The 17,635-nt window shown below is 43.1% G+C and overlaps 1 protein-coding gene across 1 annotated transcript; it reads left to right on the plus strand.

The window, feature by feature from the left end:
- The first annotated feature begins 7,724 nt into the window (after positions 1-7,724).
- ppp1r1b (protein phosphatase 1, regulatory (inhibitor) subunit 1B) lies at positions 7,725-16,822 on the plus strand. The gene is made up of 6 exons (XM_043674654.2): positions 7,725-8,296; positions 9,437-9,497; positions 10,328-10,350; positions 11,532-11,613; positions 12,564-12,767; positions 14,160-16,822. The coding sequence occupies exons 1-6, from the start codon at positions 8,216-8,218 to the stop codon at positions 14,240-14,242; spliced, it is 534 nt and encodes a 177-aa protein (XP_043530589.1). The 5' UTR covers positions 7,725-8,215; the 3' UTR covers positions 14,243-16,822.
- The last annotated feature ends 813 nt before the right edge of the window (positions 16,823-17,635 follow it).

Below are 17,635 nucleotides of genomic sequence, written 5' to 3' on the forward strand. Positions count from 1 at the left end.
ATGAATTCAAGTCCCACCTGCTGCAGAGGTGTGTAATAACATTTCTGAACAGGTTGTTAAGAAAATATCTCCATTGGAGTTCTGCACTCTCAGTACTGAGTCACAAACAGAAATTGTTGGAAATCTCAGCAAGTCTAGCAGGGTCACTGGGCCTGAAACATTAACTCTGATTTCTCTCTACAATGTTCCCACTCCTGCAGAGATTTTCCAGCAATTTCTGTTTTTGTTTCAGATTTCCAGCATCTGCAGTTCTTTTGTTTTTTTTGTCTAGTGTTTAACTCACTATCACATCTCTTCCAGACATGTCCATCTGGAAGTTCTGCTCCTCTCTCCAACAGGATTTCTGTTTCAATCTTTTGTTTTTCTTGTTTGCTGTCAGTATTGAGTCTTTTGCTGTTGTTGGTGTAAATAAGCTTAATTGTACGCATTATAAGGTTGCAGGTGCTACAAACATTGGCTGTGAGGTTGATAATGTCGAAGAGTGTGGTGCTGGAAAAGCACAGCCAGTCAGGCAGCATCCGAGGAGCAGGAGAGTCAACATTTCGTGCATGAGCTCTTCATCAGGAACGAAACGTTGACTCTCCTGCTCCTCGGGTGCTGCCTGATCAGCTGTGCTTTTCCAGCACCACATTTTTCAAATCTGATCTCCAGCATCTGCAGTCCTCACTTTCTCTCTGCAAGGTTGATAAGGAAGAAGGAAGTTTATAGACTACAAGCCTTTCTGTCTAGGATGGCATGGTGGCTCAATGGTTAGCACTGCTGCCTCACAGCGCCAGTGACCCGGGTTCAGTTCCAGCCTCAGGTGACTGTCTGTGTGGAGTTTGCACATTCTCTCTGTGTCTGCGTGGGTTTCCTCCCACATTCCAAAAGATGTGCAGGTTCAGTGAATTGGCCATGTTGAATGTCGGTTAGCTGCATTAGTCAGGAGTAAATGTAGAGTCATATGGTGGGGGAATGGGTCTGGATGGGTTACTCTTTGGAGGTTTGATGTAGACTTGTTGGGCTGAAGGACCTGGTTCCACACTGTAGGGAATCTATGAGGGAGATGCCAATAAGTTGGCGAGAGGCAAAAAAAGAACCAAATGGAATTCTGTGCAGGAGGGCAAATAAGGCAAGAGATTGTTACAATTATTTTCAGATTCCATGAAATGTAGAAGGACAGAGAGAGACCTCAGAATGCATGTTGACAGATACTTGAAGGTAGCTGGAGGAGAAAGTAATGTGGTGACACCAGTATGTGAGATACTTTCCTTGAGTCTGGGAGTGAGGGTAGAAGCGATCAATTTGGCTGGAACTGCGGAATAGCCGTCCTGAAGAAGGGTTATGCCCCAAATATTGACCTTCTCCACCTCCTGATGCTGCCTGACCTGCTGTGTTCTTCCAGCCTCCTGTTTGTCTACCTTGGATTCCAGCATCTGCAGTTTTTTTTGTCTCGACTGTAGAATAAGTAGCAGTTTGAGAATAGGCGATATGGTCACTATGTAACAGGAGAGATGTGACCTCACTGGAGAGGCTACCGAGGAGGAAAGTAGTTAACCACATTGGTGTGATCAGGAGTCACATGTAAGCCAGACCAGGTGAGGATAGTAGATTCCTGCACTAAAGAGGCATTAGTGACCCAGATGGGTTTTTCCCAACAATTCACAATGCCAGATTTAAAAAAAAATTGATTTCAAATTCCACCACCTGCCCTGCCAGGACTAAAACATTATCTGGGTCTCGGGATTAACAGTTCAGCGTTAAAACCACTAAATCATCACCATCCCCTCCCATCAAGTTGCTTATAACATACAGAGTCAGATCAGAAACTGTGATAGGGAACCATGGAACACTTCGTCAGTCCCATACTGATTGGTTCTACTGAGTCTATGACCCAGCCTCACGTCTCCTATTGGCCCTTGTGTCGATCCTCTTCCAAAATGAACACTTTTCACCGGATTGGGTGTTTTCTCAACTCATTAAACTTTTTTAAATTTGAAATTAAATAATCCTCAATGTGGTCCATCACAAAAAGGGATGATTTCAGGCGGTTCAAAACATTCATCAACAACAACAGAGAACACAACATTCACCCACAATTAAAACACTATCGTTTTGTTCCACTCTTTGATTGCTTTGCTTACAGCCCTGGAATGAAACTTTCAATTTCTCCAGAACAAACTGGAAAGTTAGGAACTTTTACACCCTACGCAGCTACATTTTGGGGTCGGACAGATACGATCCCAGGGAAGAGACACAGGAGGTTTATAAAATCACCTTGTTCAATAGAGTCTGCAAAAACCTGCGCTGGGACCTTGGAAAAGATAAAATGTGGAAGTCAGCTGTTGAGGTCTGCCTGACTGCTTCAGTAGCTGGAAGCTGCGAACTATGGTGGAGGGTGCCCTCCACTGGATTAACGCAGTATTGCAGTGTAAGCTCGCAGCGCTCAATGAACAGTGAATCATTTGAATCTGAGGGTCTCAGTCAGTCCCCTCTCGATCAGATAAGGGTTGGGACGGACACTGAGCAGAGTACAAGAGGCAAATTATGAACAGACCCCCTTTCATTGTCACCAATTGATTGTTCTTACTCTGGATTGACCTTTGTCCTTTTCCTAATTATTGTATCACTTTTGAAAGTTCATATTGATGCTGTTTCCACGTGACTAAAGTTTCAAAATTAAATCTTGAGTAAAAGAATTTTTAGAAATACTTAATTTGCCTCCTTAGCAGCACCAATCTAAACCAGAATGGCTATAAGAGAGACTTGGTTCAAGGAAGAGCAGGACTGGGTGGTAAATATTCTTGGATACCAGGTGTTCAGGAAAGATAGGTAAGGGTGGTGGTGGGGTAAAGGTTAAGGAGGCCATTGCTGTGCTGGAGAAAGATATCCTAGGGCTCAAGGACAGAATCAATTCGGCCTGAACTAAGGATCAGAAAAAGTGCTGCCATGTTGCTCAGTGTTATTAGGCATGGCATAAAATATAACTACAGGGAGGTTCTGTTGGAGCTGGACAGAACTTTGGTGAGGCCATAGCTGGAGTACCGTGTGTAGTTCTGGTCACCACACCATAGGAAGGATGTGATTGCACTGGAGAGGGTGCAGGGGAGATTCCCCAGGATGCTGCCTGGATGAAGTTAGCGATGAAGAGAGGCTGGATAAGCTCAGGTTGTTTTCTTTGGAGCAGAGAAGGCTGAGGGGGGAAGTGATAGAGGTGTGTAAGATTGAGGGACATGGACAGGGTGGATAGAAAGCAGCTGTTCCCCTTAGTTAAAGGATCAATCACAGGTAGGTATAATTTTAAGGTGAAAGGCAGGAGGTTTAAAGGGGATTTGATGCAACATTTTTTCACCTAGAGGATAATAGGAATTTGGAATGTTCTGCATGGGCAAGTAGTTGAGGTGGAAAACCTTTAAACAGTATTTGGATGGGCAATTGAAATGTCATAACACTCAAGGCTATGGGCCAAGTGCAGGAAAGTGGGCCGAATGTAGGGTCAGAGCAATTTCTGTCAATGCAGACTCGATGGGCTGTATGATTCTATCATTCTAATCTTTAATAGTCGAACTTTACCACCAGCTAGTGGGAAGGAAGTAGACGAACAAATCTGCAAATAAACTACAAAGAGGTGCAAACCTTACAGAGTAGACTTCAATTATCTGAATATAAACTGAGATAGGTAAAACAATGACTGCAGATGCTGGAAACCAGATTCTGGAGTAGAGTGGTGCTGGAAAAGCACAGCAGTTCAGGCAGCATCCAAGGAGCAGGAAAATCGACGTTTCGGGCAAAAGCCCTTCATCAGGAATACAGCTGTATTCCTGATGAAGGGCTTTTGCCCGAAACGTCGATTTTACTGCTCCTCGGATGCTGCCTGAACTACTGTGCTTTTCCAGCACCACTCTACTCCAGAACCTATAAACTGAGATAGTGCTAGTGTAAAGGGCAGAGAAGGGAATGTGTCCTCAGACTGTTCAGGAGAACCTCCTATAGCAATGTTTCCAGTCCAATATGAAAAAAGATAGTGCTAGAATTGGTTCCTGAGACTGAAGTGAGTCAGGTCGATAAAGTGACAGTGGGGAATGTTTTAATGTCAGTGATCACAGTGATCTATAGATTTGGAAAAGGACAAAGGTCAATCCAGAGTAAGAACAATCAATTGGTGAAGAGTGGACTTCAAAGGGGACAGAATGGTTATGGACTAAATAGATTAGAGTTGAAGGTTGGAGAAAATAAGTACCTGGACAATGGGCTATCATCAAAGTGGAGATAATTCGGGGGCAGTCAAGGTAATTTCTTCAAAGGAATAGGAAACGACAAACAAATAAATTGAGATGGGCCCAAAGGCCTCCATCTGCACTGTGTGATTGTATCATTTTAAATAAAGTTTAATGCTGAGATACAAATGTTTTTTTCTGTGAACAGTCATCACCTGTGATTTATAAATAAACTGTCTCCTGAGGAAACAGCTTTTAAAATTCTGTCCCCAAAATTGCCTCTCATATGGTCAATATGAAGATTTTTTGGGATTTGTCACAGGTAGAACTTCAGAGTTAATTATTTTTGTCATCTAATTTTTCTAGAAAAATAATCAAAGGAGTGACTGGTTGTTCAAGGTGAATGGAGGATGGGTTCAGGTCATACATGTAGCTACTTACTCCCACACACAACATTCATTCATTTGATTAATTAATTTGAAGCTTGGAGTCTGTAGGATTTTTATTGAATTTTAGATGCTATTTTAAACATCAGAAATTTTAGCTCCAGAGAAAAGAATCAAAGGAAACAAGATGTGCTTTGTTTAGAGATTTGATTGGTTCTTTCTGCTTGGTTACACCTTTTAGACAAATAAAAATTAATATTAATAACGACTACGTTTGAATTTCAGCCAATAATCTGGAAGAAATTTGCATTAACTACTAATATATTAAAGGGAAAATTTGAATTCCAGCCAATACAAAAAGGTATTGACTGTAAAAAATAGCATATAAGAGATGTTATATGGAGAGGTTGCAGATGGAGGGAGACACACACAATTCTGTTTCCCTGCAATTACTAACCTAACCAAGCACAACCACCTGATGAAGGAGCAGCGCTCTGAAAACTAGCGCTTCCAAATAAACTTCTTGGACTATAACCTGGTGTTGTGTGATTTTTAACTTTGTACACCCCAGTCCAACACCGGCATTTCCAAATTATAAATTCTACAATATAATGCAATGCGTTATCAGTGTAATTATTTGCAAAAGATTTGTGATGTAAACTGTATGATTTATCTACATTTTAATAACAATTATTTAGAGATTGGATTTCAACTAACAAGTGGCTTTATTCTATGTGGCTGAAGAGGTTTAATGATTGACTTATGGATACTTCAGCAGCCATGATGATTTATTTTTAAGAAAACAGTGAGGGAGCAAGTTCATGGTAAAGCATGGAGTTTTGTTTTCATTGGGAGAGAATAGGAGCAAACAAAGTAAACAGTTCTGCATTAAATTTTCTATTCAGAAGATTAGAGATGGATTATTTTCTTTTTATGGTACATCAGGTGTAGGTGTCACTGACTAGACCAGCATTTATTGTGCCATTCCTAATTTCCCAGAGGGCAGGTAAGAGTCAGCTACATTGCTGTGGGTCTAGAATCCCATTTGGCCACACCAAGTAAGGATGGCAGTTTAGGAGATAGAAAATTCAAAGATTTACAACCTTCTGAGTGAAGAAACTCATTCTCATTGCGTTCCTAAATATTTGGACCCTTGTCCTGAGAATGCGCCCCCTCAATGCCCATCCTCTTGCACCTCTCAGTGAAGTATGTACATTCCAATGAGATCACCTCATTCTTCCAAACTCTAGAGAGACCCACTTTATTCAGGATCTCATCATAGGACAATCTTCTCATTCCAGGACCCAATCCAGTGTTCCTGAACTGTACTATCTCTAAAGCAAGTTATCTTTCTTTAGATATAGAAACCAAAACTGCTCACAGTTCTCAAACCATGATCTCTCTGAAACCTTGTACAATTGGAGCACGATCTCTTATTGTGGTCCCCAGCCCCCTTGCAATAAAGGACAATATGCAAATTTTCTGGTTCATGCTTACCAAGTCTGCATGCTAACTTTCTTCATTCCTTGTGTGAAAATACCCAAACTTCTCTCAACATCAACATTTAAAAGTTTACCCCTACTCCCTGCTTGTTGCCCATCCTCCATTCATGCAATTACATTCTCCCTATTCCACAAACCTTTATCTTGAGTGAATGGTTTTACAGAATGCTTTTCAACTCTAGGCTGAGGGTTTCCACTGCAACAGATACATTCCCAAAACATTAATCCAACACTAATATTAGTTTTCTTTGATTGGAGGCTATTCTTGTACACACTTAAAGCCTTGTGATGTAGATTTTATTCATGATTTATGTTTACAAAATTGTTTCATTAGAAATTAGCAGAATTAAGGTCACTGTTCCTCCTCCTAGTTGTACATCTCTCCTGCAATGGATAGAGTTTGGACTCTATCTGGCTGGTGACAAAGGGTCGATGGGCTTTTGATGATCCTTGATGGTGAAGCCTCATGCTCCCTTCATTCAATCCCCTTCACCCTCTGTTCAAATTGAGGTTGGAGGTGGAAGTGCGTTTGAGGATAACGGGTGGATAGATTCCCCAGGAGCCCATTTCAGAAATGCAACAATCACACAATCCTAATTTGTATCCAGTGCAGGGACAGACTGGATTTGAGCAGTTCAGGGGGTGAACTCATAGTAGATTGCAGCTCTGTGTGACCTCCACACTTGGAAATGCCCTCACTCCCAAAACCAATTGACTGGCAGATGATTATGCCCAGAGTGTGAGACTGAAACATGGGGGACTCACTGTCCAACAATGAAACCTTCTAGGAAGCAGCCTCCTCACGGTCACCTGATGAAGGAAACATAGACACTACTGAGATTCAGAAAAGACTGCAAGGACCTTTCCTAGTTCCAGAAAAGTTTTTTTTTCCTTAACAGGATCCGGATATTGTTGGCTGGGCCAGCTTTATAAGCCACCTGTAATTATCCCAGAGAAAATGGTGGTGAGCTGCTTTTTTGAACCACTGCAGTCCATGGGCTGTGGGTAGACCCACAATGTCCTTAGAGAGGGAATTCAGGATATTGACCAAGTGATACTGAAGGAACACTGAAATATTTTTCAAGTCAGGATGGTGATCCTATGGAAAATGAGTCTGGGGATTGGTCATGAAGGATAGAGAGATGGTAAACAAATTGATCAAGTTCCCTGATCCTGATGGGTCTTATCTTGGATCATAAAAGAAACAGCCAGTGATTGGCAAAGATCTGATGTAATTTGTTAATTCAAATAGGAAGAGAAGTGGGAAACTACAGGCCAGTATTCTTGGGATCAACACTTACTTTGTTAACTCTGGTTTCTGGTCAATGGTAACCCCCATAATGTTGATAGTGGTGTTTAAGTGATGCTCATAGGTGTTCCCTCTACACACACAAGCACACGTGGGTGGTGGTTAATACCTCAATGTACTGATTGAAAACAATTACATTTTGTATTTTGGTTGGAGTGGCTTTCCCCCGGAATGCACTTCATTCTGAGAATCTGCAGTGGGTATGGTCAGTGCGTCAATGGCGGTGAAGCAGTTTCCGTCAGATTGAGTCCACTCCCTGCTTAGCAATCAGACTCGAGTCTCGGAGGAAATGGAATTAGCACTTGGTGATCAGGCACTGTTTCTGGTTTTCTCATTTTTCTAATTGCTATGTTTCGCCACATGTTCTTTGCTGCTCTCCCGGGCAGTTCCTGTGACACTTTGATCTGATAAAGGTCAGCGGTCCCAGCTCACCTCCCCATTCCTGCAGTAACCGCTAGTTTTAATGAATAGGTTCCTGTCGATGCAACAAATGATCCTGCTCTTGTTCTAATCTGACACTTCCTGGGTTCAGACAATAGGCTGCTGCTCCGGGGTTTAAACAGTCCCTCCAACCTCTCCACAAGGAAGCTCATTACCAGGCCGACTCTCTGTCACAGATCTATAATTCATGTCTCCTGTGGCTCGGTGTGTGGTGCTGATGTTGGTGAGGACAGGACAGCTATAGGACAATCCATCAGCTTCAGACTGTGGGCAGGAGCCGTGTGTGTGTGTGTGTGAGAGAGAGAGAGAGGGGGAGAGAGAAAGCCGGGTGGAAACTGACCGAGGGTCACTGTTGCCGACAATCAGACACTGGAGAGAAACATGGAACCAAAAAGCAGGAAGAAGATCAATTTCTCGGTGCCGTCAAGATGCAGTCACCTGGATACCGGAGCAGTGGAGAAGGTAACACTGCAATGTGGGCTGCAGCTGAGGATATTTCAAACTCGCTGTTTGATTCTGTAAACTCCTCTGTGTGGTTTCAGTAATGAGGGATTTATGTTCCAATTAGTCCGTATTAAACCTGAGACAGAATCTCTCCCAGATTGTAAACTGGAGATTTATTCTCTGATCGGCGGATTTCCGCGAAAATAATTTAAAAAAAATCCTTGTAGCATCAAAACCTTTTTAGTCTCATGTTGACACTCCCCAAACCCCACTCTCAGCCCATCCCACACACAATCCCAAACTCAGATATTCCTAACCACAGTCCCAGTCCCTGACCCCATCCCCTGGACCTGTAACAGAAATTGTTGCAGGAACTCTGCAGGTCTGGCAGCCCTCTGAGGTAAGAGAGCGCAGTTAACATTTCAAGTCCAGTGACCCTTCACGAGAACTGTTAGCAGATGGGAATATGGTATTGATTGAATTGTTTAATCCCTCCAATGCCGGAACAGGCTATTTAGCACATTGAGTCTGCACCGACTTTCCAAAGAGCATCACAGCCACAACACCCTCTCGTAACCCCCGGGGGGGGGGGGGTCCCATTGCTAACCGACCTGATCTACAGATTCCCTGACCAGCTCGGGGTAAGTTAGCATAGTCAATCCACCCTGACCTGCACATCTTTGGAGTGGGGGAGGAAACCCACGTAGACACAGGGAGAATGTGCAAACACCCCGAGGCTGGGATCGAACCCGGGTCCCTGGCGCTGTGAGGCAGTAGTGCCAACCACACGGAAGACTGGGGGGAAGTGGTGGGGTCAAAGGAAGAGGTGAGTTCAGGGGGAGCTGGAGTGGGGGTTGCGGCTGGGTTCTGGGGGTGGGGGTAGTTTCTGGGGTGAGAGGAACTGGGAAAGGGCTCACACAGTTGGCTCCAGGGAAAAAGTTGGAGGTTGTGGACTGGGGAAGATTATCACCAGTCGGGCCCTGTTTGAATTCAGTTTAATCTGATGTGGTGGGGACTGGTCCATTTACACTGTCTCACATGTTCACACTGCGACTGGATTAAAAAGGTGGTGAACTTTGAAAGTAATGAAATTCCTGACCAGCATCTGAAGTTCAAGGTGATTTTCTGATCACAGCTTCTTCCTGTTTATTTCTATAGATTCGTAGACGGAGACCTACTCCAGCGACACTGTTCAGACTCTCTGATCAGTCATCACCAGGTAACATGGTCATGGCATCAGCAGTGAAACCAACTTCAAGGCAGAGCTCTCTTAAAGCCTGACATCACTTGCTGATTGATATGAGAGACCTGAAACCAGGGCAGCTGCAATGAGGGAACAGGACCCACTACCTCCTCCCTCTCTTACCTGCCGTTCCCAGCCTCTCACACACCTCACCTTATTTCACTCCTCTGCTCCTCACCCCACCTGCTCCCCATCTCAACATCTTTCCCAAAACTGGAATATCTGTCACTGGACTGGGGGGTCTACTGGCATTTGGAAAACTGGCACTCACTCCACTGCCCTGTGACCCTGCCTCAGAGGGATCTCACTTCACTGTGAAGGTGCACCTTCTTTCTGAGAATACAGGGGCCATTTGGCCCATTGTAGCTATGCTGACACTTTGAAGCAATTAGGTCCCACCCTACCACCTTATCACTAGGGTCTTCACAGTGTTTCTCATTTTCCAGTGTTTCCCTTTTTGAAAGTTTTGGTTGTATCTGCTTTCATCACGCATTCAGGCAGCACCTTCCTGATCACAATCACTCACTGCTCTACTTTAGCCAATTGCCAGAAAATCTACTCACTAGTGATACCACTTCCTGCAATCAGACTGCATGTTTTAAGCCAAAAGCAGCTTAAGGCCAATGCTGGGTGACGCGCTAACAGCAGAAAAGGGAAATGCGATAAGCACCAATGTTTCTCAGTCTGGTTCACAGCCTCAGTCAGGTATAATGTCACTATCCAGTGAAAAAGTTTGATTAAATCACATTGCACTTCTGCTGATATCACAAACCGCTCACATTTTTTCCTTTCTATTTTTTCTCTAGAAGAGGAGCCAGATTTCTACCAGGTCAGTCTGATATTATTGACTTTCCACTTGGTTATATGGAGTCTGTTTTCTGAGCAATACCTGGCTGATCCCCTCCAGTCACAAACCACTCACTTATCCCCATCAATGGTGCTCTCTTGTCCCTGGGCCTCATTGCCGCACACTGTGTAGGGCTCTTCTCCTCCCTATGGATTGAGGGAAGCAACAGCAAGGTGAGACTGTTACTAGAGTAGACATCCAGACACCCAGTTTAACTGGGACAGGGATTCAAATCCCATTGTAATTAAAAACTAGACTCCATAATGAAACTATCAGCGATTGTTGTAAAAACCCATCTGGTTCATTAACATCCTTTAGAAAAGAAAATCTACCAACATTACGTGGTCTGACCTACTTGTGACTCCATATCCATAGTAATATGGCTACCTTCAAACTACCCTCTGAAATGGCCATAAAGCCATTCAGTTCAAGGGCAGCTCAGATTAGATTAGATTCCCTACAGTGTGGAAACAGGTCCTTCAGTCCAACAAGTCCACACCAACCCTCCGAAGAGTAACCAACCCAGACCCATTTCCCTCTGACTAATGCACCTAACACTATAGGTAATTTAGTGTGGCCAATTCATCTTTGGATTGTGGGAGGAGCACCCAGAGGAAACCCAAGCAGACACGGGGAGAATGTGCGAACTCCACACAGTCGCCCAAGGCTGAAATCAAACCTGGGTTGCTGGTGCTGTGAGACAGTATTGCTAGCCACGGAGCCACTGTGCCTTCTTCCTTGGATAGTGATGATGAGCTTGAGGGGACATAGCTTTAAATTGAAGGGTAATAGATATAGGACAGAAGTCAGATGTACTTTCTTTACTCAGAGTAGTAGGGGCATGGAACACACTGTAACAATAGTAGACTCACCAACTTTAAGAGCATTTAAGTGGTCATTGGATAAATATATGGATGATAATGGGATAGTTTAGGATAGATAGGCTTCAGATTGGTTCCACAGGTCGACGCAACTTCGAGGGCCAAAGGGCCTGTGCTATGCTGTAATGTTCTATGTTAAGATGGATTGATGAAGTTAAGATCAGCCATTATTTAAACTGGATGGTGGAACAGCCCTGAGTGACCTCCTCCTGTAAGTTGAACTTGGTTGACAAGGTCATGTTGAAATGCAAATGTAAAGGATATGCCTATTTATTGTTTCAGAGATTGCCCTCCACTGACAGTGACATTCTGAAATCCAAGCGAGCCACTCCATCCTGCTCATACACACCTCCCTCATTAAAAGGTATGTGTTCCATCAATACTGTTCTCTGCACCTTGTACATTGCAGGAAGAGACACGGTTAAATCTAGAGACAGTGTACAGATTTACTCTTCTGAAAGATAGCAGCAACCTGACTTCAGGTGTACGAAATGTGGAGAGAACCTGAACAATGTGGCTATAACTGACCAGACTCCAGCCTCGGTTCCCATTCAGTGTGGACTCTCACTATTAACCTGGCAATAGAGGTGCGGTCCTTGTGTCTCTGTCTGATGGAATTGATCTGGACATGGCCACCAGCAATTCTGTGCTGTCAGGTTGCTGAGCTGAAATCATGTCAAGGATGAGTCAACGTTTACTTCAGATAAATACTAGATATTTTGACCCTAATCACAAACATTGCTCCCTTTCCACTTATTCCACTCCAGGCCAGACACTCTCCTTCAGGATGATGTTGTCTGTGTTAAACCTCAACAAGTTATTGGACCTGAATGGATTTCAAACTCTGAAATGATGTGAGCCTGGTGACAAAGTTGCCTAATTTCCTGCATCCACTTGTATCTCAACTTCACTCTGTCTGTCAGCTGTCTGTCAGCTGTCTGTCAGCCTGTCAGACACTATCTCGCTGCCCATTATCCAGACCCTATCCTCTCGTCCTTTTCCTCAGCCTCCCCCACCCTGGCCTTCTCACTGTTACTCTATTTGTCACTGAATTTCACTTGCTTCTTGGATCCTGACGCATTTGGGGTGAAGTTAGATTGATAGATGTAAAATGGGGGCTGAGTGAATCATTGGTTTTACATCTTACATCATTTTCATTTCCAGTAAAATTAACAGCTAAAAGCTTTTCCATGCTGATTGTGTGCTGTGTGTGTATGTGTGTATTGTATATGTGAATTTGTTTGTTTTGTGTTTTGAACCCTTTCTAGACCATTTGTTTTAGATTGCGTGTTTATATGTACTTGTATTTTTCAGCTGTTCAGCACATTGTGCAATCCCAGCTTGGAGCTGAGTCCACACGTTTGCAGTTGAATGATACCCCCTCAGATGTGGCAGAGTGTGACAGTGTTGTCTCTGATTCCTCTGAAATTGGCCTGCTCCAAATAGGCCAAGATCCGCGGACAGACCAAAAAGCATGGCCAAAACCCAGCCTTAGAACACCAGCAGTGGGCACTGCCAGTAAGTGGGAAGAATGGACATCGTGAAATCGTACACTGACAACAAGAAACTGCACTGTGACTGACAGTGAGAATTGAGCCCTGGGGACATGCAGAGTCCATCTGGTGTGGATCTTGGTCAAAGAGTCTCTGTTTGAAAGAACAAATCAATATCCTTAAAGTCCAAGGGCTAAGTTTCCTCACCACAGTTAACTAACGTGAAGTTTTATTGTAAGAATATAAGTCATAGGAGCAGGAGGAAGTCATTCTACCCATTGAAACCATTCCATCATTCAATACTATCATGGCTAATCTTTAATTACAAATCCACTTTTGTGTCTGCTCTTTATGTCACTTGATTCATTGAGCGACCAAACATCTATTGATTTCAGCTTTAAATATATTCAGTGATGGAGCATCCACAAGCCTCTGGGGCAGAAAATTCCAAAAATTCATAACTTTGAGAGAATAAGTTTCTTCTCATTCCAATTGATCACCTGCTATTTTGGTAAATTAGAGAACAACTTGTTCAAATTGAGCTGTCACTACACTTTGAACAGATCCTACCCAGTTTGAAAATGTCCCCAAATGATCCACATACATGGGGTTCTGGATATTGGGCAATCCATGTGACACTGAGACCACAGATCTCATTGAACACATTCTGCTGGATTCTCACCTTGGATTTGGGCCGTATTGGGCAGGATCAATATATACATGGAACATCTTGGGAATGGCCAAAAGCTATCTAAGCATGGTTACCTGCCAATGGGGAGAGAGAAACTACTCCACAGCAAGGTAGAGAGATGGACAAGGATCTGGTAGCACACAAAGGTGATCAGCGAGGGAGAGAGGCACAGTGTGCAGGCATCCTTACCACTAACATTGAAGGAACAATCCTATTCTGTATCCATATCCTCAGATCCTTAGTGCTTCAGAGAGGTGGGGAAAGAGAGCGAGTAGGTGGCAGGGGGGTGGGGGGGGGGGGGGGGGTGGATAATAGAATAGAAATTCCCTGTTTGTATCTTCCTTTCCAATGGAGCTAGTCCTCACTTCTGGCATCACTGACACAGGATTAAAGGAACATTAGCTCCACCCTCATCTCTTCCAGTAAAGTCTGAGTTAAAGGGGCTGCTCCCCAAATTCCTGTCCCAATCTTACTTCAGGTTTGATAATTTTAAAAATAGATTATGTTGCATTTCTTGCACATGATACATTCTTGATGTTATTAGATATTCTTCAATGGATTGAAATGATGTTTTCTTATCCACTGAAGTGCAGGAATGCTGGAGAGCCCCAGGTTCTGGAATGGTTTTTATCTGGGTACAGGGTATCCTGTGGCAATTTTGTCTGATACTGTTTGTTTATGCCATCATCTCTGTTCCTCGGACTAACAGTCTGTTTTGATTTGCAGCAACTGGGACAGAGGCGGAGAAATCCCCAGCACAATGCAGACGGTGGACACTCACTGACCAACAGGACTGCGAGATGCCCTGACACAAACCAGAGGCTTTGTGACCCGGTGCTCACCTTCAACTTGAATGCTTTGAGTAGCTTTGCTGACCATCATCCTGTTTATAATTAAGTTTCTGTACCAAACTGAAATCACACCTTTGGATTTTTACCTTGTCTTTGAATTTTGTAGTGGCCCCAAAACAGTTCAGTGCAGAGATTTAACAATCATTCGAATTAAGGACAGGAGTAATCCAATAAGATCTCAGTATGGTCTTTACTTTCTGCCCATCCTTTGATTCCAATGTGTGATGATCTCAACTGGTGTTATTATCAGACAAGTCTAATCCCAGACTGAAATCTGATTTGAGAGATCAAACTTGTTTTGTTTTGGTTTTAAGGAAGTGGTTTCTTGCTGAGACTAGCACACAATACTGCAGGTTCTACTTAACAATGAAATAGTTTATTAAGCAAAAGAAATTTAAGATAAAATAGAATTGATTAATCTAGTTACTTGTAAATTGAAAGAGTTTTTGACAGACAGTAAAAGTATAATCCCATTAATCCCAAAACATACCTTTATAATATTCAGAACAAAAATAAATTCCCTTGTGCAGTACTAAATAGAGAACAAAGAAAATTTACAGCCCAGATACAGGCCCTCGGCTCTCCAAGCCTGAGCCGATCCTAATCCACTGTCTAAACCTAATCAATTCCTAAGCATCTATATCCCTCTGCTCCCCACCTACTCATGCATCTGTCCAGATGCACCTTAAATGAATCTACTGTGCCTGCCTCTACCACCTCTGCTGGCAACACGTTCCAGGCACCTACCACCCTCTGTGTGAAGTACTTGCCGCATATATCCTCCTTTAACTTTTCACCTCTCACCTTGAATGCGTGACCTCTCGTTATTGAATCCCTCATCCTGTGAAAAAGCTTATCTCTATCCACCCTGTCTATACCTTTCATGATTTTGTAGACCTCAATCAGGTCCTCCCTCAATTTCCTTTTTTCTAATGAAAACAATCCTAACCTACTCACCCTCTCTTCATAGCTAGCACCTTCCATGCCAGGTAACATCCTCATAAACCTTCTCTGCACCCTCTCCAAAGCATCCACATTCTTTTGGTAATGTAGCGACTAGAACTCTACACTGTATTCTAAATGCGGCCAAACCAAAGTCTTGTACAATTTTAACATGACCTGCCAGCTGTTATACTCAATAGCCTGTCTGATGAAGGCAAGCATACCTTCTTGACCACTCTAGCCACCTGTGCAGCCACCTTCAGGCTATAATGGACCTGAACTCCCAGATCTCTCTGCTCATCAACTTTTCTCAAGGCTCTTCCATTTACAATATAGTTCACTCTAGAATTAGACTTTCCAAAATGTATCACCTCACATTTGCCTGAATTGAATTCCATCTGCCACTTCTCTGCCCAACTCTCCAGTCTATCTAATGTAATGTTTGACAGTCCCCTATGCTTTCTGCTACTTCACCAATCTTCGTGTCATCTGCAAACTTACTGATCAGACCAACAATGCCCTCTTCCAGATCATTTATGTACATTACAAACAACAATGGCCCCAGCACTGATCCCTGTGGTACACCACTGGTCACCTTTCTCCATTTCAAGAAACTCCCTTCAACTACTACTCTGTATCCTATTGCTGAACCAGTTCTTTATCCACCTAGCTAGAACATCCTTCACACCATGTGACTTCACTTTCTCCATTAATTTGCCATGGGGAACCTTATCAAACACCTTATAAAGTCCATGTATATGACATCTACAGCCCTTCCTTCATCATCAACTTGGTCACTTCCTCAAAGAATTCTATTAAGTTGGTAAGGCGAGATCTACCCCACACAAAAACCATGCAGCCTATCACTGATAAGCCCATTCTTTTCCAAATATAAATAGATTTTATCCCTCAGTACTTTCTCCAGCAACTTTCCCACCACTAACATCAGGCTCACTAGTCTGTAGTTAACGGGAAATAGCAATCCTTGTTCAGTACTCTCACCAGAATCCTTTTACCAACACCTCAATAGGTATATGGTATCTGCGTCTTTAAATCCTAGCCGGAAATTCCGATATCTTATCCTTGGAGCTATCATACACCTGAGTTTAAACAAACTCAACTTGAGGTCCTCTTCAGTGTTCTATCCCAACATTTCTGGCCTGGAAATATCATTAACTCCTTAGTCTGGGGTGATCTAGTTTCATTTTACTCTCCCCTTCTCATGAGGACTGTGCCATTTAATCTTCGTTAACCAAAGATTTCACAGAACTGCCCAAAACAAAGTAAAACTAAAACAAAAACCTCTCCCTCTGAACTATGGGAAATTCTGTTAAGGTAAAAAAGATCTCCTAAATCTAGAAATATGTCCAACAGGCCTTAAAAACAGTGGTTCACTCTAATAAGTCATAAAATCCTAAAGTAAACACAAAGTATGCCTAAGTAGCCTTCACAAACTATTTTAGCAGGGGAGTGTTGCCAAACAAAGAGAATGTGGAATGCAGTGCATAGTTCCTTGAAAGTGGAGTTGTAGGTAGATAGGTTAGCGAGGAGAAAGTGAGGACTGCAGATGCTGGAGATCTGAGCTGAAAATATGTTGCTGGAAAAGCGCAGCAGGTCAGGTAGCATCCAAGGAACAGGAAAATTGACTTTTCGGGCATAAGGGCTTATGTCCGAAACGTCGATTCTCCTGTTCCTTGGATGCTGCCTGACCTGCTGCGTTTTTCCAGCAACACATTTTCAGATAGGTTAGCGAAGAAGGTATTTGGTACACTTGTCTATATTGGGCAGTGCATTGAGTATAGATGTTGAGAGGTCAAGTTGCAGATGTACAGGACATTGGTTAGGCCATTTTTAGAATACTGCGTTCAATTCTGGTCTCCCTGCTTTAGGAAAGATGTTGAACTTGAAAGGGTTCAGAAAAGAGTTATAAGGATTTTGTCATGATTGAGGGTTTGAGCTATGGGGAGAGGCTGAATAGGTTGGGGCTATTTTCCCTGGAGTGTGAAAGGCTGTAGGGTGACTTTTTAAAAAGAAATCTTGAGGGGCATGGATAGGCTAAATAGCCAAGCTCTTTTCCCTAGGGTAGGAGAGTCCAAAACTAGAGGACATAAGTGAGAGGGGAAAGACTTCAAAGGGACCTGAGGAGTAACTTTTCCTGCACAGGGTAGTGTGTGTATGGAATGAGCTGCCAGGGGAAATGTTGGAGACTGGTACCATTACAGTATTTAAATGGCATCAGGATGGTATAGGAATAGAAAGGTTTGGTGGGATATTGGCAAAATGTTGGCAAATAGGACTAGATTAATTTAGCATATCTGGTCGGCATGGACGAGTTGGACCAAAGGGCCTGTTTCTTTGCTGTACATCTCCATGACTCCATAGTCATAAAGATGTCATAGAGCGTTACCA

The sequence above is a fragment of the Chiloscyllium plagiosum genome, unplaced genomic scaffold (genome assembly GCF_037043375.1).
Source record: "Chiloscyllium plagiosum isolate Xiang-an unplaced genomic scaffold, Cpla_swu_hap1 HiC_scaffold_32, whole genome shotgun sequence".
Classification (NCBI taxonomy): domain Eukaryota; kingdom Metazoa; phylum Chordata; class Chondrichthyes; order Orectolobiformes; family Hemiscylliidae; genus Chiloscyllium; species Chiloscyllium plagiosum.